At 44.5% G+C, this 25,830-nt stretch overlaps 1 protein-coding gene across 7 annotated transcripts in view; it reads left to right on the top strand.

The window, feature by feature from the left end:
- Positions 1-10,986, top strand: part of SH3BP5L (SH3 binding domain protein 5 like) — a 37,002-nt gene extending 26,016 nt beyond the window's left edge. For 5 of the 7 annotated variants that reach the window (XM_070737960.1, XM_070737963.1, XM_070737958.1 and 2 more), the window contains exons 4-7: positions 878-1,006; positions 5,175-5,336; positions 7,366-7,539; positions 9,159-10,986. In XM_070737960.1, coding sequence (XP_070594061.1) covers positions 878-1,006; positions 5,175-5,336; positions 7,366-7,539; positions 9,159-9,560 — 867 coding nt within the window. In that variant the 3' untranslated portion in view covers positions 9,561-10,986. The remainder of the gene's footprint in view (positions 1-877; positions 1,007-5,174; positions 5,337-7,365; positions 7,540-9,158) is intronic. The other 2 variants (XR_011557909.1, XR_011557908.1) reach the window with 1 other exon arrangement.
- Positions 10,987-25,830: the final 14,844 nt, after the last annotated feature.

Below are 25,830 nucleotides of genomic sequence, written 5' to 3' on the forward strand. Positions count from 1 at the left end.
TCATGGAATTGGGCCAGAATATCTCCGAGACCGCCTCCTGCCGCACGAATCCCCGCGACCGATTAGGTCCCACAGAGTGGGCCTTCTCCGGGTCCCGTCAACTAAACAATGTCGGTTGGCGGGCCCCAGGGGAAGAGCCTTCTCTGTGGCGGCACCGGCTCTCTGGAACCAACTCCCCCCGGAGATTAGAACTGCCCCTACTCTTCCTGCCTTCCGTAAACTCCTCAAAACCCACCTTTGCCGTCAGGCATGGGGGAATTGAATCATCTCCCCCTGGGCATGTTTAATTTATACATGGTATGCTTGTGTGTGTGTCTGTTAGTATATGGGTTTTTTTAAAGCTTTAAATATTTTAAATGATTGTATTATTTATGATTTGTACTACTTGCTGTGAGCCACCCCGAGTCTTCGGAGAGGGGCGGCATACAAATCCAAATAATAAATAAATAAATAATAAAATAAAGTTCATACAGTCATAAGTGGGAAGAAATGGGTGATAGGGATGATGAGAAGAAACTTGTATAAATATAGTGCAGACTTAGTAAATAGTTTGAGAGTGTTGAGGAGATTATTTGTTTAGCAGAGTGATGGCGTTTGGGGAAAAAAACTGTTCTTGTGCCTAGTTGTCTTGGTGTGCAGTGCTCTGTAGCGATGTTTTGAGGGTAGGAGTTTGTTGGGGGTCAAGGGAAAGGGAGGGTCTTGCCTTCTCTTTCTGCTCAAGATCCCCATGGACAATTGGGGGGCCACTGTGTGACACAGAATGCTGGACTCAATGGCCTTTGGCCCGATTTAGCATGGCTCTTCTTATGTTCTTATTGTAGGGAAGGGGGATGTTCGTTAAAGGCACTGACGCAGTTTATACCTTTTGTCTTAACAGGAGGCCCGAACCACCTACCGCCGGATCTTGTCAGAATCTGCTAGGAAGCTGAATTCCCAGGGCTCCCAACTGGGGAACTGCATTGAGAAAGCACGCCCTTATTATGAAGCCCGGCGCTCGGCCAGGGAGGTATGTAGGCCGTGGCTTTTCAATTTTTCTGTCAGCGTTCCAAATAACATCCGAGAAATAAATCAAGAGTCCAAACCTTGGCCTTCTCCCAAGTTCCAGACCAGATTACCTCAGGGACCGCCTTCTGCTGCACGAATCCCAGCAACCAGTTAGGTCCCACAGAGTGGGTCTTCTCCGGGTCCCGTCAACTAAACAATGCCGCTTGGTGGGACCCAGGGGAAGAGCCTTCTCTGTGGTGGCCCTGGCCCTCTGGAACCAACTCCCCCCCAGAAATTAGAATTGCCCCCACCCTCCTTGCCTTTCGTAAGCTACTTAAAACCCACCTCTGCCGCCATTCATGGGGGAATTGAGATACTCTTTCCCCCTAGGCCCTTACAATTTTATGCATGGTATATGTGTATGTATGTTTGGTTTTTATAATAATGGGTTTTTCATCATTTTTAGTATTGGATTATTATTGTACACTGTTTTATTGTTGCTGTTAGCCGCTCCGAGTCTCCAGAGAGGGGTGGCATACAAATCCAATAAATAAATAAATAAATAAATAAATTGGCAGAGCTATGTCAGTTACGAAACTGTAGTCATTCCCGTACTAATTTATCCTACAGTTCTCCACCCAGGTCAAGGTTCATCCCTTGTCCCCACACCCACAAGTTCATCACATGGACCACTCTGGTTCTCTCAACATCCACGATCCTCCGCTGTACGTCTGGCTGGTGCTGAACGAAGGATGACCTTGAATCCTCTGGAAAGAATTTGTGGTGGCTGGTATCTGTCCCTCTCATGCAACCACCCCTCCCAAAATTCCCACAGTACTATTCTACTCGTGGCAGGCCAAAGTCTCTAACTTAAAACAATGGCTTCGGCCTGACATTTTAACAAAGTTAAAATACAAAACTAAATCCAAGGAGACAAAAAAGAAAAGGAGAAAAATCGTTTCACAGGAGTCGCCTAAGACTACGGGAAAAGACAAATTTCCCATGGTGTTAGGAACGAAAGTTTCTATTCTGGCGCCTTGGAACCTATTTTTACAATCTGACCAATCAGGCGTTTACAGTGGGTGTGTCCCTCTGACCTTCCTGCCAATCAGCTTAAAACTCTGTTGGGAGAATTGGCGCTAGACTTATGGTTGAGGGTCACCACAGCATGAGGAACTGTATTAAGGGGTCAAGACATTAGAAAGGTTGAGAACCACTGGTGTAGGGTCTCCTGTTTGGTCGGAGGGTTGGACTAGATAACCTACAAGGCCCCTCCCAGCCCTGTTAAATCTGTACCTCCTCCCACAGAGCAACCAGCTTTTTTTACTCCCTGATCTGCTCTAGTTTGAAATTCCACCACAGTAACAGGAGCCTGTCTCGTGCCTATAAAGCGGTTAAGACTGCAGCTCTTGCAATTCCTAGTCACCATGGCTATTTAGCCATATTTGGAGGACACTAGTTGGCCTTCTCCGGGTCCCGTCGACTAAACAATGTCATTTGGTGGGCCCCAGGGGAAGAGCCCCGGCCCTCTGGAACCAACTCCCCCCGGAGATTAGAACTGCCCCCACCCTCCCTGTCTTTCGTAAACTACTCAAGACTCACTTATACCGCCAGGCATGGGGGAGTTGAGACACCTTTCCCCCAGTCTTTTTTATACTTTGTTTTATGTTTGGTATGAATGTGCTGTTTGGTTTTTTAAAATAATGATAGGGTTTTATATGTTTTTTAATATTAGATTTGTTCCACTGCTATATTGTTTTTTTTACTGTTGTGAGCCGCCCTGAGTCTTCGGAGAGGGGCAGCATGTAAATGTAATAGATAGATAGATAGATAGGTAGGTAGGTAGGTAGGTAGGTAGGTAGGTAGATAGATAGATAGATAGATAGATATTTTGATAGATAGATATTTAGATAGATAGATAGATAGATAGATATTTAGATAGATAGATAGATAGATAGATAGATAGATAGATAGATAGATAGATAGATAGATATTTTGATAGATAGATAGATATTTAGGTAGGTAGGTAGGTAGATAGATAGATAGATAGATAGATATTTAGATAGATAGATATTTAGATAGATAAATAGATATTTATTTAGATAGATAGATAGATATTTAGATAGATAGATAGATAGATAGATAGATAGATAGATATTTTGATAGATAGATAGATATTTAGATAGATAGATATTTAGATAGATAGATAGATAGATAGATATTTAGATAGATAGATAGATATTTAGATAGATAGATAGATAGATATTTATAGATAGATATTTAGATAGATAGATAGATAGATATTTAGATAGATAGATAGATAGATAGATAGATAGATATTGAGATAGATAGATATTTAGGTAGATAGATAGATAGATCGATAGATAGATATTTTGATAGATAGATATTTAGATAGATAGATAGATAGATAGATAGATAGATAGATAGATATTTAGATAGATATATAGATATATAGATAGATAGATAGATAGATAGATAGATAGATAGATATTTTGATAGATAGATAGATAGATATTTAGGTAGGTAGGTAGGTAGGTAGGTAGGTAGGTAGGTAGGTAGATAGATAGATAGATAGATAGATATTTAGATAGATATTTAGATAGATAGATAGATAGATAGATAGATATTTAGATAGATATTTAGATAGATAGATAGATAGATAGATAGATAGATAGATAGATAGATATTTAGATAGATAGATAGATAGATATTTAGATAGATAGATAGATATTTAGATAGATAGATAGATATTTAGATAGATAGATATTTAGATAGATAGATAGATAGATATTTAGATAGATAGATAGATAGATAGATAGATAGATATTTAGATAGATAGATATTTAGATTGATAGATATTTAGATTGATAGATATTTAGATAGATAGATAGATAGATAGATAGATATTTAGATAGATATTTAGATAGATAGATAGATATTTAGATAGATAGATAGATATTTAGATAGATAGATAGATATTTAGATAGATAGATAGATAGATAGATAGATAGATATTTAGATAGATAGATATTTAGATAGATAGATAGATAGATATTTAGATAGATAGATAGATAGATAGATAGATAGATAGATAGATAGATATTTAGATAGATAGATATTTAGATAGATAAATAGATAGATATTTAGATAGATAGATATTTAGATAGATAGATATTTAGATAAATAGATAGATAGATATTTAGATAGATAGATAGATATTTAGATAGATAGATAGATAGATAGATAGATATTTAGATGGATAGATAGATAGATAGATAGATATTTAGATTGATAGATAGATAGATAGATAGATAGATATTTAGATAGATATTTAGATAGATATTTAGATAGATATTTAGATAGATTGATAGATATTTAGATAGAGAGATAGATAGATAGATATTTAGATAGATAGATAGATAGATAGATAGATATTTAGATAGATATTTAGATAGATAGATAGATAGATATTTAGATAGATAGATATATATTTAGATAGATAGATAGATAGATAGATAGATAGATAGATAGATAGATATTTAGATGGATAGATAGATAGATAGATATTTAGATTGATAGATAGATAGATAGATAGATAGATAGATAGATATTTAGATAGATATTTAGATAGATATTTAGATAGATATTTAGATAGATAGATAGATAGATATTTAGATAGATAGATAGATAGATATTTAGATAGATAGATATTTAGATAGATAGATAGATAGATAGATAGATAGATAGGTTAGATATTTATATATACATACATACATACATACATACAGACAGACAGACAGACAGACAGACAGACAGACAGACAGACAGACAGACAGACAGACAGACAGACAGACAGACAGACAGACAGACAGACAGATTGGACGAGGCTGACTTAAGCCATCGGATTGAGTATTTTGTCCAGGCTAACCTATAATATGTTGCCTCCTTCCAAGAAAGGCCTTTGCCACCCTCATTGGTTGAGAACCACTGCTCTAGATCAAATGTGACAGAAATGAGAGGGGGGAAAAAATATGATGGCTGGATTTCCCTCCAGAGGGAAGGGGGAGACCGGAGAGACCCATTCCTTTTCTCACTTGCATGCAGGCTGGTTTAATAACAGTGGTTTTTCAATCAGTAAGGCTGATCCCATTTCTCCTGCTTCCTGGCAGGCCCAGCAAGAGACCCAGAAGGCTGCGCTGAGGTACGAGCGAGCCGTGAGCATGCACAACGCAGCCCGGGAGATGGTTTTCGTGGCTGAGCAGGGAGTCATGGCAGACAAGAACAGGCTGGATCCCACCTGGCAGGAGATGCTGAACCATGCCACCTCCAAGGTGAAGTTCTTCTAGGGTGGAATGGGACTGGCCTTCCCAACCTGACGGGCTCCAGGAGAATAATCCCCGATGATCAGGAGGGTTCCAGAGAGGGAAACGTTGCTCTGGAGCATCCCATAGGTAGAGCTTCTGTGGTGTCAGAAATACCTCCGGAACCTCCTGCTACCGCACGAATCCCAGCGACCGATAAGGTCCCACAGAGTTGGCCTTCTCCGGGTCCCATTGACTAAGCAATGTTGTTTGGCGGGCCCCAGGGGAAGAGCCTTCTCTGTGGTGGCCCCGGCCCTCTGGAATCAACTCCCCCCCCGGAGATTAGAACTGCCCCCACCCTCCTTGTCCTTCATAAACACTGAAGACCCACCTACACCACCAGGCATGGGGGAGTTGAGACACCTTTCCCCCAGGCTTTCTATATTTTATGTTTGGTATGTATGTGTTGTTTGGTTTTAAATATGATAGGGTTTTTAGATGCTTCTTTTTTAATATTAGATTTCTTTCGCTATAATATTGTTTTTTATTGTTGTTGTGAGCCGAGACTTCGGAGAGGGGCGGCATACAAATCTAATAAATTATTATTATTATTATTATTATTATTATTATTATTATTATTATTATTATTATTATTATTATTATTATTATAGTACAACACAGAAAACGAGATCACTATGCTGGATTTCGTATTTCATCACCAGTCGGGCGCTTCCCAAGCACCTAGGACTATGTGATGTAGCGGCAAATTATGTCTGCCGATCCCAGTAAAGCAGCCTTTTGCAATTGACAGATGGAGATTTTGTCAATTCCGATGGTTTACAAATGTTCGCTGAGATCCTTTGGCACTGCGCCCAGCATGCCAAGTACCACTGGGACCACTTTTCACGGGCTTATGTCAGAGTCATTATTATTGTTGTTGTTGTTGTTGTTGTGGTCCGTCAGTGGATTTGGACAGCGAGGAGGTGGGGGGTGGAATACGGGCCAATCCTGGAGTCTGGGGAAGGCTGTGACTAGTGCTCTACATCTGAGGCAGAGTGGGGGCCAGGGCAGTCTGACAGTTATCAGCTGCCTTTGGAGTCGAACATCAGTGAGGCAGACGAACAGCTGGAGCCTTCCAGCTAAGGAACAAGGGTCGACTTGGGAGTAAGGCCACAGGTGGACAATGAAAGGCCCCTCCCATAGGGAATAAAAGAGGAGTGAAAGGAGAGGTGAGTTTGCAGGAGACAATGAGTTCTCCTGCATTAGGGTGAAGTTCTGTTCCTGACTCCTTGCCAAGGAATCGCTGCTACAGGGTGGTATCTTCAGAGTCTTCGGAGAAGGGCGGCATACAAATCTAATTAATAATAATAATAATAATAATAATAATAATAATAATAATAATAATAATAATAATAATAATAATGGAAATGGAGCACCTCCCTTAAGAAACCAAGTTGCAACGCCTTGATCTCTTCAGCCTTGAAAGACGGCATTTAAGGGGTGACTTGATCGAAGTGTATAAAATCATGCATGGGATAGAAAAGGTGGATAGAGAAAAATTATTTTCTCTATCTCAATACCAGGACAAGGGGGCACTCCCTAAAGCTCATAGGTAAGAAAGTGAGGACAAATCAAGGGAAATATTTCTTCACCCAGAGGGTCCTTGGTTTATGGAGTTCACTTCCAGAAGAGGTCGTGACAGCTGTCAGCCTGGATAGCTTCAAGGCAGGATTAGGCAGATTCATGGATGCCAAGTGTATCAGTGGTTATTGAAATAGATGTCCATGTGCTGCCTCTATGTTGGTTGAGGCAGGCAGGATTCCCTTGGGTACCACTTGTTGGGGGTCAAGGGAAAGGGAGGGTCTTGCCTTCTCTTTCTGCTCAAGATCCCCATGGACAATTGGTGGGCCACTGTGGGCCACAGAATGCTGGACTCGATGGGCTTTGGCCTGATTCAGCATGGCTCTTCCTATGTTCTTATGTAACCCAACAGAGAAGAGAATAGCCAGGCTGGTTCCAATATCGGTTCAGTAACTTGTGATTCTTCTGTGCCCTTCAGGTGAACGAGGCCGAGGAGGAGCGCCTGCGCAGCGAACGGGAGCACCAGCGGGTCACCCAGCTCTGCCAGCAGGCCGAGGCCAAGGTGCAGTCGCTCCAGAAATCCCTCAAGCGGGTCATTCTGAAGAGCAAGCCTTACTTTGAGCTGAAGGCTCAGTTCAATCAAATCCTGGAGGTGAGCTCGAACCTTCGAACCTGCCTTTGAAGTCCCCTGCCTATGCCAAGTGTGGGGCGAGGGAGAGCAGACGTTGATTTTTGCAAAGCCGGGTCTATACAGGTAGTCCTTGACTTACAGCAGTTCATTTAGTGATCGTTCAAAGGTACAGCAGCACTAAAAAAAAAAGGGACTTGCGACTGTTTCCCACAAAAATCCCTTCCAACTCTGTTGTTATTAAATAAAGTGGTACCTCTACTTACGAACTTAATTCTTTCCGTTCTTAAGTAGAAAAGTTTGTAAGAAGAAGCAATTTTCCCATAGGAATCAATGTAAAAGCAAATAATGCATGCGATTGGGGAAACCACAGGGATGGTGGAGGCCCTGTTTCCTCCCAGTAGATTCCTAGAGAGGCCGCACAGAGTGCCTTTTCCGGCCCTGTTTCCTCCCAGGAGATTCCTAGAGAGGCCCTACGGAGGCTTCTCCCTGCCTTTTCCGGTTAAAGTTTCGGAGCCTCGGGTTTGTAAGTAGAAAACGGTTCTTGAGAAGAGGCAAAAAAGTGCTATTGCTAACATGTTGTAAGCCGCCCTGAGTCTAAGGAGAAGGGTGGCATTAAAAATTGAATGAATGAATAAATATATGCCTGATATTTATTTATGCATATATTTATTTATTGGATTTATATGCCTTTCCTCTCCGGGGACTCGGGGCGGCTTACAATATGTAGGAAACAATACAAATATCCTAAATCCCATATTCCACTAAATATATCTGATCTTCCTCAGTGATACTATTCCTAAGGCAGAAATCTTGTCCTCGATGTAATATGATGATATATACCAGTGGTTCTCAACCTTGGAATCGGGACCCCTTTGTGGGGTCGAACGACTGTTTCACAGGGATTGCCTAAGACCGTGGGAAAAGACAAATTTCCCATGGTCTATTCTGGCGCCTTGGAACATATTTTTACAATCCGACCAATCAGACGTTTACAGTGGGGTTGTCCCTCTGACCTTCCTGCCAATCAGCTTAAAGCTCTGTTGGGAGAATCGGCGCTAAAAATATGGTTGGGGGTCACCACAACATGAGGAACTGTATTAAGAGGTTGCGGCATTAGAAAGGTTGAGAACCACTGATGTATCCCAATTAATGCTGTTCTGTCGGGCTCTCTGGTAGAATCCTCCCAAAAATTCACAGGTACAAATTTCAGACACACACACGTTTGAAAATACAAAACAATGTTCTTTATAATGAAAAGTCACTTAAACCAAGCCCTCTTTTGGTATAGCAAAGAGCACTCGTCTCCAAACAAACTGGTAATTTGTACAAGTCCCTTATCAGTTCTGTGATACTTAGCTTGCAGCTGTGAGGCAATTCACAGTCCTTCTTCTTTCACAAAGGAGCTAGATCATTGATCTCCTTCTGAGCTGTCTGCCACACTCTCCTCCTCCCTGTCACTCATGTCTTCTTGGTCAGAGGAGCCTTCATCAGCAGATTCCACCAGGGGCAAAACAGGCCTGCAGCATGTGGATGTCTCCCCCACATCCACAGTCCTTGGGGCAGGAGCTGGGCCAGAGCTAACCACAGCAGATGCGATATTAACTCTCGCGGTCGATTTTTTTCTCGCTTTTTCCGTTTAGGAGCACAAGGCCCGGGTGACGTCCCTGGAGCAGCAGGTCGGCCAGGCCAAGATGCGCTACTCCGTCGCCCTGCGCAACCTGGAGCAGATCAGCGAGCAGATCCACGCGCGGCGGCTCCAACGCTTGGTCGGACGGCGCGCGTCCCCCGTTGGGGCTGAAGCCAGCCCGGCCCTGCTCTACGGCGCGATGGTGCTACCTCCCGAGCCCGTCGCCTCGGCCGACACGCTCTCGGTCCTCAGCTTCCAGACCATCGCCTCCGACCTGCAGAAGTTCGACTCGGTTGAGCACCTGCTGGGCCTCTCAGACTCCGCCAGCCTCAACAGCGACGAACTGGAGGAAAGGGAGCAGCGGCGGATGGTTCAGCCCCACTCCTTCAAGCATCACCGCAGCATCAGCCTCTGACCTGCCCCTTCTCCCGCCAGGCGATGAAGATGGGAAGAAGCGCTGGCTCCCAGGCAGTAGGAGAAGTTGCAAGCGGTTTTTTCGGCCTCCTCCATCTGCAGTGTTGATTTTTTAACCCCCCACCCTCCCCCATTGATGCAAATCCCAGATTTTCTGCCTTTTTAATCTCCCCACACCTCAGGGGTTCAAGTCCCAGGGTTTTTTTTGGTTTCTTGGGAGATTTTAGCCTTCTGAATCCCACCCTACCGGATCTGTTCAAGCTGCCATCTCCTCCCCCCCACTCCGCCAAAAAAAAAAAGCATGCCCCTGTTCCCTGGGAGTATTGCATGCGAGGAAGTAATTTGCAACTTTGCACTTTTATCCTGGCCTTGTTGGATCCCTTGTTGGTGACCGTAGTTATTCTCAGCTACTGGAAGGCTGATTTAGAAGGAGAAGGGGGGGGGGGAGAGAGAGAGAGAGGTGGGAGGGAAGTAGCTTTGCTTCTTTCAATCTTTGTTTGGGCCGGGGGAAGAGGAAGATAGGTGGGCTGTAGAACTATTAGTGTAGAGATGCTAACACCCCACCCCACCCCGCCTGTGTCTCTCGCTGCGTTTGAGAGAAAACTCCCCCCACAGCTTTCCCTCAAGGCTATAGATCCGTGGGGGTCTCCCACCTTCGCAGAGTTAAGACTTGTGGACTTCAACTCCCAGAATCCCTCAGACCAGCAAAGGATTCTGGGAGTTGGAAGTCCGCAAGCCTTAAAAGTTGCCAAGCTCGGAGACCGCTTGCTCTAGGTTTAATAAAGAAGAACTCGGGTGCCCCGCAGGGCTTCTTACTACCACCCATAACTGACAAGGCATGCTATTTGTCCCTCCTTTACAGCAGGGGGTACACACACACACAGAGGCACACACACAAACACGCAAGATGGCGGCCGCCCAGCTCTTTCTCGCTTCTTCTCCTAACCAGAGATGCGCCATCTTGCCTCCTTGCAAAAACCCAGCGGGGAAACTGGGCCCACGTCCAGCACTCCCATGCGAGAAGAGAGATGTTGGGGCAGGAGGTCCACCCGAAAGGCCCCACCTACCCAACTCCCCTTCAGAACAATCCTTCTACTCTTCCAATCCTTTGCACTAGCAGGTGGCAAAAGAAGGGGGACTGTTGTTATTATTTTTCCCCTCCCTTCTGTTTTCCAGCAGTCGCCCGTCTTTCCAGGTCTTTCGGACAGTGGGTGGACGCGGGCCGGGTTGGGGAAGAGCAGTTTCTGCCACTCTTAACAAAACCTGCTGGGCTTCGGCTGTGATGAAAACTTTCTGGTTTGAGGCAGCCATACAGCAACAGTGTACATGTTTGTGTGTGTACGTGTGTGGGCGCGCGTGGGTGCGTGGAGGTTTGTACGATTGGCTAATGCTGTGTATTTTATTGAAAGTAAAATTTATGCCCTATCGAATGGCTCCTTTCTTTCTATTTTGCTCAGTTCAATAGGCGTGTGTGTATCTATCTATCTATCTATCTATCTATCTATCTATCTATCTATCTATCTATCTATCTATCTATCTATCTATCTATCTATCTATCTATCTATCTATTAGATTTGTATGCCGCCTCTCTCCGAAGACTCGGGGCGGCTCACCATAATAATAAAAACAATGTACAATAACAAATCTAATAACAAATCTAATATTTAAAAATAACTAAAAACCCCTTATTTAAAAACAAGACACACACAAACATACGGAAAGGGGCGGCATACAAATCTAATAAATAAATAAATACCATGCAATAAAACTATATAGGCCTGGGGGAGATGTCTCAATTCCCCCCATGCCTGACGGCAGAGGTGGGTTTTAAGGAGTTTACGAAAGGCAATCCTAATCTCTGGGGGGAGCTGGTTCTAGAGGGTCGGGGCCGCCACAGAGAAGGCTCTTCCCCTGGGTCCCGCCAGACGACATTGTTTAGTCGACAGGACCCGGAGAAGGCCGACTCTGTGGGATCTAACTGGTCGCTGGGATTCGTGCGGCAGAAGACGGTCCCGGAGATATTTTGGTCCGATGCCATGAAGGGCTTTATAGGTCATAACCAACACTTTGAATTGGGACTGGAAACTGATCGGCAACCAATGCAGACTGCAGAGTGTTGGAGTAACATGGGCATACTTAGGGAAGCCCATGATTGCTCTCGCAGCTGCATTCTGCACAATCTGAAGTTTACGAACACTTTTCAAAGGTAGCCCCATGTAGAGAGCGTTACAGTAGTCAAGCCTCGAGGTGATGAGGGCATGAGTGACTGTGAGCAGTGACTCCCGGTCCAACATGAGAGGAGGACAGGGAAGGCCTACCATCTTCGATGCTAACGGTGCGCCCTTTGAAGTTGTCGCAGGTGCGTGCGCAACTGGCGGGCATGTGCGTGCCTGCCGACACGAGACTTGGCTTCTGTACATGCGCAGAAAGCAAAATCTCGTGTGAGGATGTGCGCGCGAACGTGATTTTGGAGATTTTTTGCTTCTGCACATGCAGAATCTGTGAAAATCGTCGAGTCCTCGGAAATCGGCGGCATATACAGTAAATCCAATTAATAAATAACAAATAAATAAATAACATTTTGCTTACTGTGCATGCACAAATGCCATGTTTCATGCAGGCATGTGCAGGTGTACATCGAGGGCGCACAGTTACGCACACATCCTGAAAATCACTACCGGAACGTAGTGCCTTACCCTTCCGTAGCAGTCCGTCACTGGAGGAGAGGCAGGGATGGGTTCCCCTTGCCTTCCCTACTGGTTCGCATCGCGACGGAAGTGCCTATTTTGCACGCCCATGTTGCGTCGGGGAAATGACCCTTTGCACACGCGCAGAAACCTTTGCGCTTGTGCAGAGGTTTTCTTGCTGACCGCTTTCCAGAAGCGGCGACTGGAGGACCGGTTCTAAGGCATGGACAGCCAGTCATCGCTGCTGGTTTGGTGAGCGGAGGCAAATTTCTGAAATGATCATTCAAGTCACTCCCACCTGGTCACATGGCCAGCAAGCCACTCCTGCCCTGTCACATGACCCTTAAGCCACACCCTCAAAATAAGCCACACCCACAGTGTGTCAGTAAAAATTTTGGCTGCCCATTACTGGCGACGCTACATCTGCCTTCTGATATGGCTCTGCGTGCCACCTGTGACATGCGTGCCATAGATTTGCCATCACAACTATAGCTTGTTCACCAAGCCATAGTTAAAAATCACGACTTAATGAACGTATAAGCCTAGCCAGAAACTTGTCCATAATTCCAGCTTTTCTCTTTTGGATTCCCCCTAAGGATTAGTAGTTTTCTCATGGCTGTTTTGAGCTCCTTATAAGCTGCCTCCACGTTTATAGCTTTTGAGATTACATTAGGTTACACATTAAGCCCAATAGTACAATATTCTTCCTTGTTAATATCGCTGATTCACTTCTTCTGCATTACCAAATGCATTGTGATTAATTCACAGGTACGTAGACCTCGTTTAGTTATGCTAATTGGGACTGGAAACTCTGTAATTAAGCAATGCGGTCGAAAAACTATGACTGCAACGCTTTGTGACAGCAGTTTCCTCTTGTGAAAAATAATGTAGCAATTTTGTTCACAAACTATCCTAAAAATCATAGTTGGGGTTTAGAATGCTAGGTAAACTCAGCTACTGTTGCTTGTAAACCACATCATATGGATTAGCCCAAATAGGAGTCCTACCAAATGCACTTCCCTCAATAAACCACTTTTAAACAAACCATGGCTTAGCCTGATATATAATCTCGCATCCCCGTTTTCAAAACAAATGGCAGTACAAATATTTAGCTATTTGGGTTGTCCTGAAAATATCCTGCAAGAATCTAAATTACATTAATTCCTTTCCATAGCAGAGAAACACGTTCTTACATAATATTGTTTACTCATCTTTCCCTTGTTTATTTCGTCACTTTGCAGTGTGGCGGAATGAATATTCATCTGCTTACGTTGTCAGAGTGAAAATGAAAAGGTTTTTCCCCTCAATCTTCCTGTTAGGAACGTTGCCTTTGAACAAAACCAATCAGAGAATATAAGCAGTATTCTTTGGTAATTAAATTAAATTAGATTAAATCCCCATTTACTGTTACTATACATGGGTGTTACGGGGAGAAATGCTCCCAGTTCACTTGTTTCTGTCAGTTTATTTATTTATTTATCTCTGTGGACTCGGGGCGGCTAACAACAATGATAAAAACAGCATGTAACAATCCAATACCAAAACAACTAAAAAACCCTTATTGTAAAACCAAACATACATACAAACATACCATGCATAAATTGTAAAGGCCTAGGGGGAAAGAATATCTCAGTTCCCCCATGCCTGGCGGCAGAGGTGGGTTTTAAGGAGCTTACGCGAAGGCGAGGAGGGAGGGGGCAATTCTAATCTCTGGGGGGGAGTTGGTTCCAGAGGGCCGGGGCCGCCACAAAGAAGGCTCTTCCCCTGGGTCCCGCCAAACAACATTGTTTAGTTGACGGGACCTGGAGAAGGCCCACTCTGTGGGACCTAACTGGTCGCTGGGATTCGTGCGGCAGAAGGCGGTCCTGTAGATAATCTGGTCTGGTGCCATGAAAGGCTTTATAGGTCATTACCAACACTTTGAATTGTGACTGGAAACTGATCGGCAACCAATGCAGACTGCGGAGTGTTGGTGTAACATGGGCATATTTGGGGAAGCCCATGATGGTTCTCGCAGCTGCATTCTGCACGATCTGAAGTTTCCGAACACTTTTCAAAGGTAGCCCCATGTAGAGAGCGTTACAGTAGTCGAGCCTCGAGGTGATGAGGGCATGAGTGACTGTGAGCAGTGGCTCCCGGTCCAGATAGGGCTGCAACTGGTGCACCAGGCGAACCTGGGCAAACGCCCCCCTCGCCACAGCTGAAAGATGTTTCTCTAATGTGAGCTGTGGATCGAGGAGGACGCCCAAGTTGCAGACCCTCTGAGGGGGGGGGTCAATGATCCCCCCCCAGGGTGATGGATGGACAGATGGAATTGTCCTTGGGAGGCAAAACCCACAGCCACTCCGTCTTATCAGGGTTGAGTTTCAGTCTGTTGACACCCATCCAGACCCCAACAGCCTCCAGGCACCGGCACATCACTTTCACTGCTTTGTTGACTGGACATGGGGTGGAGATGTACAACTGGGTATTATCCGTTGTTGGAGAGCTGGTTGTTGGAGAGCTGCCCGTGAAGGGAGTGTGAGGCTCTGCCCACTTTTCCAGACCCAACCATTTGGGTTATTTTATCCTCTTGCACATGCACAGAATGCTTTGTGAATGGACAGAGGGTAAAAGAACCCAAATGGCGGCATCTGGGCAGGTGGGCGGAGTCTCGCGCTCACTTTGTGATTGGCTCTCCGACGATCGACAGGCACGAGTGAAACGGAAGCATTTCACCCTTGTAAAACCCACATATAACAGTAAATGGGGATTTAATTTAATTTAATTTAATTTAATTCAATTCAATTCAATTCCATTCCATTCCATTCCATTCCATGTCACCCAATCCCAATGGGACTCAGAATGGTTTATAATATAAAATACAGTACATGATAAAAAGTCAAATATTAAATCTTAAAAAACAAGAAAACCCATTTAAAAGTCCTGTAAAATATCCAGTCATATAGATATCCATACCAAACACTCAAGATATTAGTGTTCACAGCCCACAGGCCTGCCGAAAAAGCCAGGTCTTCCCAGCCTTTCGGAAGGCCATGGGGGGGAGTTGGTTCCATAGGGCCGGGGCAGCCACAGAGAAGGCCCTCCCCCACGGTCCCGCCAACTTGCATTGTGGGACCTGGAGAAGGCCCACTCTGTGTGATCTTATTGGTCTTTGGGAGGTATGAAGCAGGAGACTGTCCCGTAAATAGTCTGGCCCTGAGCCATGTAGGGCTTTATAGATGACAACCAACACCTTGAATTGTGACCGGAGACTAATTAGTAGCCAGTGAAGCACACAGCACATCGGTGTTATATTGCTGTACCTAGCTATACCCACAAAAGCTTGTGTGCCCACATTCTGGACTATCTGAAGTCTCCGAACACTTTTCAAGGGTAGCTCCATATAGAGCTCATACCGTGTTTCCCCGATAGTAAGACACCCCCAATTGTAAGACGTATCGGGGGTTTCAGGGGGGTCGGCTAATATAAGCCGTACCCCGAAAGTAAGACATATGTCTTACTTTCGGGGAAACACGGGGGTATTGCGGGGGGGGGAGCCCGATGACGTCGCTTCCAAGCTCCCCGCGCGCCCCTCGCCTTCACCTTGCCGCGGCGCCACCGCCTCTTCCCCGGCTTGGCAAAGCGAAGGATGGCACTGGTCCGAAGCGAGCCGAGCGGGCGGCAGCTTGCAGCGAAGGCGCTCGTCCCAGCAACCGAGTCCTGCCGAGGCTCAGCTGCAAGCGGCCAGCGAGGCCGACCAGCTCCGAGGCGAGCGGCCGGAGCTGCGCCCTCCTTCACCCGCCTCCTTTCCGGCAGCTCCCCGCGCGCCCCTCGCCTTCGCCTCGCCGCGGCGCCACCGCCTCTTCCCCGGCTTGGCAAAGCAAAGGACGGCGCTGGTCCGAAGCGAGCCGAGCGGGTGGCGGCTGGCAGCCGAACCTCGTCCCAGCAACCGAGTCCTGCAGAGGCTCGGCTGCAAGCGGCCAGCGAGGCGGCGCCACGCGTGCACCGAGGGAAATCCTTTGTGCCTTGCCGCCAAGCTCTCCCACCTGCTCGGCCGCAAGCCTCTCCCTGCCGAGGTAACCGCCGCCAGGGCTGCTGCCGCGCTGCCGAGCAGATCAGCTGCTGGGCGGCCGAAGAAACCTTCCCTGGGTCTTCCCCGCCGCCCACGCAAAGTAATCTCCTCGCTGCTGCGCCGCCGAGAGGATCGCCGCCAGGGCTGCTGCCCATGCAAAGGGGAAACCCCAATCTTCGCCTCCTCGCTGCTGCGCCGCTGAAAGGACCCTTTCAATTTTTTTCCAATGTAAGACATACCCCGAAAGTAAGACGTAGTGGGGCTTTTGGGGGTAAAAAGAAAGTAAGACACTGTCTTACTTTCGGGGAAACACGGTAGCAATAGTTAAGACCGGTGAGGTGATGAGGGCATGAGTGACAGTGAGCAGAGCCTCCTGATCCAGGTAGGGCCGTAACTGGTGAACTAGGTGAACCTGGGCAAAGGTCCCCCTGGCCACAGCCGAGAGATGGTGGTTGAGTCTCAGTTGTGGATCCAGGAGGACATCCAGGTTATGGACCCTTTCTGAGGGGATTAGAGTCTCCCCCCTTCGAACAATGGACGGACAGATAGTAAGGTCCTTTGGAGCGAACCAGAAGCATTTCATCCTGTAACACCAACATATAACAGTAAATGGGATCTCGTGGTGGAACTTGCCAGGGGATATTTTCATGAATTTGGTGCTTTGGTAAAATCCCAAGGCAAGATGCTATCTCTTCCCTTCAACACTGTCTTCAACTTTTGTTCAGGCATTGAGCTCTTGCTAGGCCCAAACTGGAGGTGAGAAGGATTGCTGATGCAGGGGTGGGCTGCTGCCTGGATGAGGGGGGAACGCAGTGAGGTAGCGAAAATGGAGCTCCACCCCAGAGCACCCAATTTGCACTGAAAGATGTTGAAAAAAAATGCAGGGCGTCCTGCATAAGCCACATCTAAAGTGTGGTAGTAAACATTTTGGTAGCCCTTCACTGTGCTGATGGCTCAGTCTCTCTCTCTCCTTGCTTGCTGAGCTGGCCTCCATCCATGGGGAATGTCTCTACAGTTATTCAGCCTGAAGCAAGATAGACATCTGATAACTAAAACCATAGGAGAAGGAGGGGCGCGAGTGAGGTCATGCTCATCACCACAACATCACACCAATGGTGCAAGTTTATAACAGGCTTCATTTCTGCAATAGGGTCTTTCCTTGTCAAGTGGAGCAATTTTCAGAATCTTCCCGACCTCGACCACCTTCAATTTCAATGAAACTTTGCACATCTATTCCTATAAAACTGAGGTGTGCAAAATTTTAGACTTAATTCGCTCCGTGACCAGGTTCTTAAGTAGAAAAGTTTGTAAGAAGAAGCAATTTTTCCCATAGGAATCAATGTAAAAGCAAATAATGTGTGCGATTGGGGAAACCACAGGAAGGGTGGAGGCCCTGTTTCCTCCCAGGAGATTCCTAGAGAGGCCCCATGGAGGCTTCTTCCTTCCTTTTCTGGTTACAGTTTCGGAGACTCGGATTTGTAAGTAGAAAATGGCGTTCCTAGGTAGAGGTACCACTGTATGTGCAAAGTTTCATTGAAATTGAAGGTGGTCGAGTGGAGACACCTGGTCCACTTGACAAAGAATGACCCAATAACATCATGGCCCACATGGCATTGTTGTTACTACCAGTTGCTTTTTCCTCCAACTATTTCAGCCTGCCGATGGGAAGGCAGAGTAAACCCGGTCTGGTCTGCCTGTTTCTACCTATGCTGTTCCCCTGGGCCTATACAGTTTATGCATGGTATGTTTGTGTGTATGTTTCTTTTTAAATAAGGATTTTTTTGGTGACTTTTAATTATTAGATTTGTTATATATTGTGCTATTACTGTTGTGAGCTGCCCTGAGTCTACGGAGAGGGGCGGCATACAAATCTAATTAATAATAATAATAATAATAATAATAATAATAATAATAATAATAATAATATCAATCACATACTCAGCTGCTGCAAAAAGATCGCACAGACTGACTACAAGCATAGACACGATGCTGTGGCACAGATGATCCACTGGAACTTGTGCCGGAACTACCATCTACCAGTGGCAAAGAACTGGTGGGATCATAAGCCCAAAAAAGTGGTCGAAAATGAGCAAGCAAAACTACTGTGGGACTTCCGACTTCAGACTGACCGAATTCTGAAGCATAACATACCAGACATCCTGATTATGGAGAAAAAGAAAGTATGGATCATCGACATCGCAATCCCAGGAGACAGCAGAATTGAGGAGAAGCAGCTAGAGAAATTAGTGAAATACGAAGATCTAAAAATCGAGCTGCAACGACTCTGGCATAAGCCAGTGAAAGGGGTCCCAGTGGTACTTGGCACGCTGGGCGCAGTGCCAAAGGATCTAAGCAGACATTTGAAAACCATCGGAATTGACAAAATCTCCATCTGTCAATTGCAAAAGGCCGCTTTACTGGGATCGGCAAACATAATTCGCCGCTATATCACGCAGTCCTAGGTGCTTGGGAAGCGCCCGACTGGTGATGAAATACGAAATCCAGCATAGTGATCTCGTTTGCTATGTTGTACTGACATAATATAATAATAATAATAATAATAATAATAATAATAATAATAATAATAATAATAAAAAAAATTAAATTAAATTAAATTAAATTAAATTAAATTAAATTAAATTAAATTAAATTAAATTAAATTAAATTAAATTAAATTAAATTAAATTAAATTAAATTAAATTAAATTAAATTAAATTAAATTAAATTAAATTAAATTAAATTAAATTAAATTAAATTAAATTAAATTAAATTAAATTAAATTAAATTAAATTAAATTAAATTAAATTAAATTAAATTAAATTAAATTAAATTAAATTATTATGCAAAAGGCCACTTTACTGGGATAGGCAAACATAATTCGCCACTGCATCACGCAGTCCTAGGTGCTTGGGAAGCACCCGACTGGTGAGGAAATACAAAATCCAGCATAGTGATCTCATTTGCTGTGTTGTACTGACATAATAATAATAATAATAAATCATAAGGAAAGGGCTCTCCAGCCGTGGCATCAGTGAGACGCTGTTCCTAGAGCAACGGTGGGGTCTGGTCCTTCATCTGCAAACATTTAAAGAGCAACCACGAAGAACAGCAGCTAAATTGCCTAGCAACCATCAAGCCTGTATCCAATTTCCTTTCCCTTCTCCCACTGGGCATTTCCCCCTCCCTTCTTCCCCGATGAATTGTTTTTGGTAGAGGAAGAAAGCCTGATGTGCTTTCTGCAGCTCAACCTGACACCTTATTATTTATTATTATGATTTATTAGACTTATATGCCGCCCTTCTCCAAAGACTCGGGGCGGCTCACAGGATAAATACTGTACCAAACAACATGTATACAAATCTAATTTGTTAAAACTATCAGCTAAAATCCCACTACATTAAAAAGCAGTCAATTAACTCAGTCGCATCCACACATTTAATGGTTGGGGGGCGGGGGGATAATTTAGCTGCACCATGCCTGGCAATGCAGGTGGGTCTTAAGGCTCTTGCAAAAGGTGAGGAGGGTGGGGGCAATACGAATCTCCAGAGGGAGCTGATTCCAGAGGGTTGGGGCCACCACAGAGAAGGTTCTTCCCCTGGGCCCCACCAGACGATATTGTCTGGCTGATGAGACCCGGAGAAGGCCAACTCTGTGGGACCTAACCGGTCACTGGGATTCACGTGGCAGAAGAGGTGGATTGCTGTTTTCTTCTCTAGGAATCTCCTGGGAGGAAACAGGGCCAGAAAAGGCAGGAAGAAGCCTTCGTAGGGCTTCTCTAGGAATCTCCTGGGAGGAAACAGGGCTAGAAAAGGCAGGAAAAAGCCTCCGTGGGGCCTCTCTAGGAATCTCCTGGGAGTCATATTTTGAGGCATGATTCCCCATGTTTTGCTCCAAATCAGAGCAAAACTAAAGACATAGGGGCTACACAGGGCAGGAAAAAGCAGGGAGAAGTCTCCTTGGAGCCTCTCTAGGAATCTTCTGGGAGGAAACAGGGCCTCCAGCCCTCCACCCACCTCTGGTTTCCCCAATCACACAATTTATTTGCTTTTACATTGATTCCTATGGGAAAAATTGCTTCTTCTTACAAACTTTTTTACTTAAGAACCTGGTCATGGAACAAATTAAATTAGTAAGTAGAGGTACCACTGTATTATTATAATATACATAACATCATCATCAGTGTTCCCTCTAATTTTTTTGGGGGTGGGCGGAAAAGTATAGTGTCTGAGCGGCAGTCCCTTCGGGACTGGGCGGCACAGAAATAATAAATAAATAAATAAATAAACAAACAAACAAACAAATAAAAAACCCACCCTGTTTTGCCTCAGAGAATTTCAAAATAAAATACTGTACTGTGTGTCTATAACAGTGAGCTCATAATAGGGCAACTCTATCAATATCAAAATGCCACTTAAATAGTTGAGCTAGTTTCAAACTAGATTTTGATTTTCTTTCTCTCTTCCTTACTCCCATTCTTTTTCTTTCTCTTTTCCTTCCTCTCTTTTTTCTATCTGTTTCTCTCTCTTCCTCTCTTCCTCTCTCTCTCCTTCCCTCTCACTCTTTCCCTCTCGGCTTCTGGGCAGGTTTGGAAAACTCTGAGTTGATGATGATTTTTAAGTGAGCGATTGCTCACTGCTCAGCTTAGAGGGAACTATGATCATCATCATAATCACCATCACCATCATTATTATTATGATTATTAGCAGCAGCAGCAAATTAAACTACAACGACTCTGGCATAAACCAACACAGGTGGTCCCAATAGTAATCCACACATTGGGTGCTGTGCCAAAAGACCTCAGCCAGCATTTGAAAACAATGAACATTGACAAAATCACGATCTGTCAGTTGCAAAAGGCCACCGTACTTGGATCTGTGCGCATCATACGAAAATACATCACACAGTCCTAGACGCTTGGGAAGTATTTGACGTGTGATATTGTGATACAAAATCCAGCATATCACTCTCATTTGCTGTGTATTACTGTTTTTTGTGAATAATAATAATAATAATAATAATAACAACAATAACAACAACAACAATAACAACAACAACAGAGTTGGCAGGGACCTTAGAGGTCTTCTAGTCCAACTCTCTGCTTAGGCAGGAAACTCTACACCACTTCAGACAAATAGTTATCCCACATCTTCTTAAAAGTGTTGGAGCATTCACAACTTCTGGAGGCAAACTGTTCGACTGATTAACTGTTCTAATTGTCAGGAAATTTCTCCTTAGTTTTAAGTTACTTCTCTCCTTGTTTAGTTTCCACCCATTGCTTCTTGTTCTACCCTCAGGTGCTTTGGAAAATAGGTGGACTCCCTCTTCTTTGTGGCAACCCCTGAGATATTGGAACACTGCTATCATGACTCCCCTGGTCCATCTTTTCATTAAACTAGGATATAACTAGGATATGAGCCGGGGTGGCGCAGCAGGTAGAGTGCAGTACTGCAGGCCACTGAAGCTGACTGTAGATCTGAAGGTCAGCGGTTCAAATCTCATCACTGGCTCAAGGTTGACTCAGCGTTCCATCCTTCCGAGGTGGGTAAAATGAGGACCCGGATTGTGGGGGTAATATGCTGGCTCTGTTAAAAAGGGATATTGCTAACATGTTGTAAGCCACCCTGAGTCTAAGGAGAAGGGCGGCATAAATAAATGAATGAATGAATGAATGAATGAATGAATGAATGAATGAATGAATGAATAAATAAATAAATACACACCCATGTTTCCTAGTTCACATGACCAAATCCATTCATCAACAAACCGGTAACCATGTGATTAGAAAAACCTAGAATCCAGTGGTAGAATATGGACCTCATGAGGAGAAGGCCTTTTGTTAAAACCTTACCATAATGGTCTTGATTAAAGGGACTCTGGGACATCTAGTCCAGGGAAAGAGGCTTAAGTTAGCCTCAGACCTTGGACAGCTGCTTCTCATCAGGAGCAGGGCTAGTGTCCGATTCAAAAGGACAGCAGCCCAGCCCAGCCTGCCCTAACATGTGCCAATTTCCAGGGGGGTTACACAATACTAGAATGTGTCTCGTGTTGGCCACCTCACCGATACTGGCAACAAATGCCAGGCTCCCAGGAGAAGGTCTGAGGCATGAGCAGAAGTTATGACATGAAGTTCACTCATCATTGATTGGTTTTATTTATTTATTTATTAGATTTGTATGCCGCCCCTTTCCGTAGACTCGGGGCGGCTCACAACACAATAAAAACAGTTTATAACAAATCTAATAATTTACAATTTAAAATATTAAAAAAACCCATTATTAAACAGACATACACACAAGCATACCATACATAAATTATATAGGCCTGGGGGAGATGTGTCAGTTCCCCCATGCCTGACAACAAAGGTGGGTTTTAAGAAGTTTGCGAAAGGCGAGGAGGGTAGGGGCAGTTCTAATCTCTGGGGGAGCTGGTTCCAGAGAGTTGGGGCCGCCACAGAGAAGGCTCTTCCCCTGGGGCCTGCCAACCGACATTGTTTAGTTGACGGGACCCGGAGAAGGCCCACTCTGTGGGACCTAATCAGTCGCTGGGATTTGTGCAGCAGAAGGCGATCTCGGAGATAATCTGGTCCGATGCCATGAAGGACTTTAAAGGTCATAACCAACACTTTGAATTGTGACCGGAAATTGATCGGCAACCAATGCAGACTGCGGAGTGTTGGGAAGCCCATGATTGCTCTCGCAGCTGCATTCTGCACAATCTGAAGTTTCCTAACACTTTTCAAAGGTAGCCCCATGTAGAGAGCGTTACAGTAGTTGAACCTCGAGGTGATGAGGGCATGAGTGACTGTGAGTAGTGAGTCCCGGTCCAAATAGGGCCACAACTGGTGCACCAGGCGAACTTGGGCAAATGCAGTTCTGCTTGTCAGTGTTCCCGATTTGATTGAAAGGGATACCCTGTGGAAAGGGTTAGACAGCTTATTTTCCTCTTCATTTTTCCCACCCTCCAAACTGGTGGGAATCCTACTCGGGTATATTCCCATAAATCTTATCAACCTCAGTCGCACTTAGCCCTTTCCTCCTGGCCTGAACATGACTGGATTTTTACATACAGGGCCGTGTCTCCTGCCACTGAACTCCTGCTCATCCTAGGGAAGGGAACCCAGCGGCTGTGGCCTAGAGGTGGGAGCTCTTGCCTTGCAATCAGAAGGTTGTGAGTTTGATCCTAGGTAGAGGCAGATGTAGGATCTTCTTGGGCAGGGAGGGTTGGACTAGATTTAATATTTGGTTGCTTGGTTGCTTGCTTGGTTGTTTGCTTGCTTGCTTACTTGCTTACTTAGTTAGTTACTTAGTTACTTACTTAGTTACTTACATACTTACTTACATACTTACATACTTACATACTTACATACTTACATACTTACATACTTACTTACTTACTTACTTACTTACTTACTTACATACTTACTTACATACTTACTTACATACTTACATACTTACTTACTTACTTACATACTTACATACATACTTACTTACTTACATACTTGCTTGCTTGCTTGCTTGCTTGCTTGCTTGCTTGCTTGCTTGCTTGCTTGCTTGCTTGCTTGCTTGCTTGCTTACTTACTTACTTACTTACTTACTTACTTACTTACTTACTTACTTACTTACTTAATCAAATTTCTATGCTGCCCAGCTCCCCAGGGACTCAGGGCAGCTCTCAATAGAATAGAATAGAATTCTTTATTGGCCAAGTGTGATTGGACACACAAGGAATTGTGTCTTTGGTGCAGATTCTCTCAGTGTACATAAAAGAAAAGATACATCTGGCAAGAATCATGAGGTGCACACACACTTAATGATTGTCATAGGGATCAAATAAGCAATGGAGAAACAATATTAATAAAAATTTTAGGATACAAGCAACAAGTTACAGTCAGAGTCCTAAGCGGAAGGAAATGGATGATAGGAATGATGAGAAAAAACTAGTAGAAATAGAAGTGCAGTCTTAATAAAAAGTTGACAGTGTTGAGGAAATTATTTGTTTAGTAGAGTGATGGCGTTCAGGAAAAAACCTGTGTCTTGTGTCTAGTTGTCTTGGTGTGCAATGCTCTGTAGCAATGTTTGTAGCAACAAAAGCAGGTATAGATCAATATAATAATAATAATAACAACAACAGAGTTGGAAGGGACCTTGGAGGTCTTCTAGTCCAACCTCCAGCTTAGGCAGGAAGCCCTACACCACTTCAGACAATGTTGTTCAACACCTTCTTAAAAACCTCCAGTGTTGGAGCATTCACAACTTCTAGAGGCAAGCTGTTCCATGGATTAATTGTTCTAACTGTCAGGAAATGTCTCCTTAGTTCTAAGTTGCTTCTCTCCTTGTTTAGTTTCCACCCATTGCTTCTTGTCCTGCCCTCAGGTGCTTTGAAGAATAGCTTGACTCCTTCTTCTTTAAAAAAACGTTTTAATTTAAAATAGCTACAGTCATCCATACATTCATGGACCGACCTCGCTAATCATCCCCCGAAGTCAATAGTCCGAAGCCTGTCGGAAAAGCCAGGTCTTTACAGATTTCCGGAAGATTAATATGGTGGGGGGAGTGCAAGATCTCAGGAGGTAGCTGATTCCAGAGAATCAGGCCACCACAGAGAAGGCTCTCCCCCGTGGACCTGCCAGCCAACAAGAGCCACGGTGGCGCAGTGGTTAGAGTACAGTCTTCGGGCTAATTCGGCCGATCACCGGCTGCCAGCAGTTTGGCAGATTGAATCTAATCAGGCTCAAGGTTGACTCAGCCTTCCATCCTTCTGAGGTGGGTAAGATGAGGACCCAGATTTTTGGGGGGCAATAGGCTGATTCTGTAAACCGCTTAGTGAAGCAGTATATAAATGTATGTACTTTTGCTATTGGTAAGAAAGTGAGGACAAATAAAGGGAAATATTTCTTCACCCAGAGCGCCATTGAATTCACTTCCAGAAAAGGTCATGACAGCTGTCAGCCTGGATAGCTTCAAGGCAGGATTAGACAGATTCATGGATGCCAAGTGTATCGGTGGTTATTGAAACGGATGGCCAAGTGCCTCCTCTATGTTGGTTGAGGCAGGCAGGATTCCCTTGGGTACCATTTATTGGGGGTCAGGGGAAAGGAAGAGTTTTGCCTTCTGCTCAAGATCCCCATAGACAATTGGTGGGCCACTGTGTGATACAGAATGCTGGGCTCGATGGGCTTTGGCCTGATTTAGCATGGCTCTTCTTATGTTCTTATATTCTTGCTATTGTTTAGCTGACAGGACTCGAAAAATGCCAACTTTGTGGCCTCTTACCGGTGACTGGGAGGAATGTGGTAGAGGGGGTCTTGGAGACCTGCAAGGTCCCTTCCAACTCTTGTTATAAATCATTTACCACTACAAAAAGGACATTGAAACTCTAGAGAAAGTACAGAAAAGAGCAACTAAAATGATAAAGGGACTGGAAACCAAGACATTGGAAGAGAGGTTGCTGGAACTGGGCATGGATAGTTTAACAAAAAGGAGGGCCAGGGGGGACATGATAGCAGTATACAGATATTTGAGGGGTTGCCA

This window comes from Erythrolamprus reginae, chromosome 2 (genome assembly GCF_031021105.1).
Source record: "Erythrolamprus reginae isolate rEryReg1 chromosome 2, rEryReg1.hap1, whole genome shotgun sequence".
NCBI lineage: Eukaryota > Metazoa > Chordata > Lepidosauria > Squamata > Dipsadidae > Erythrolamprus > Erythrolamprus reginae.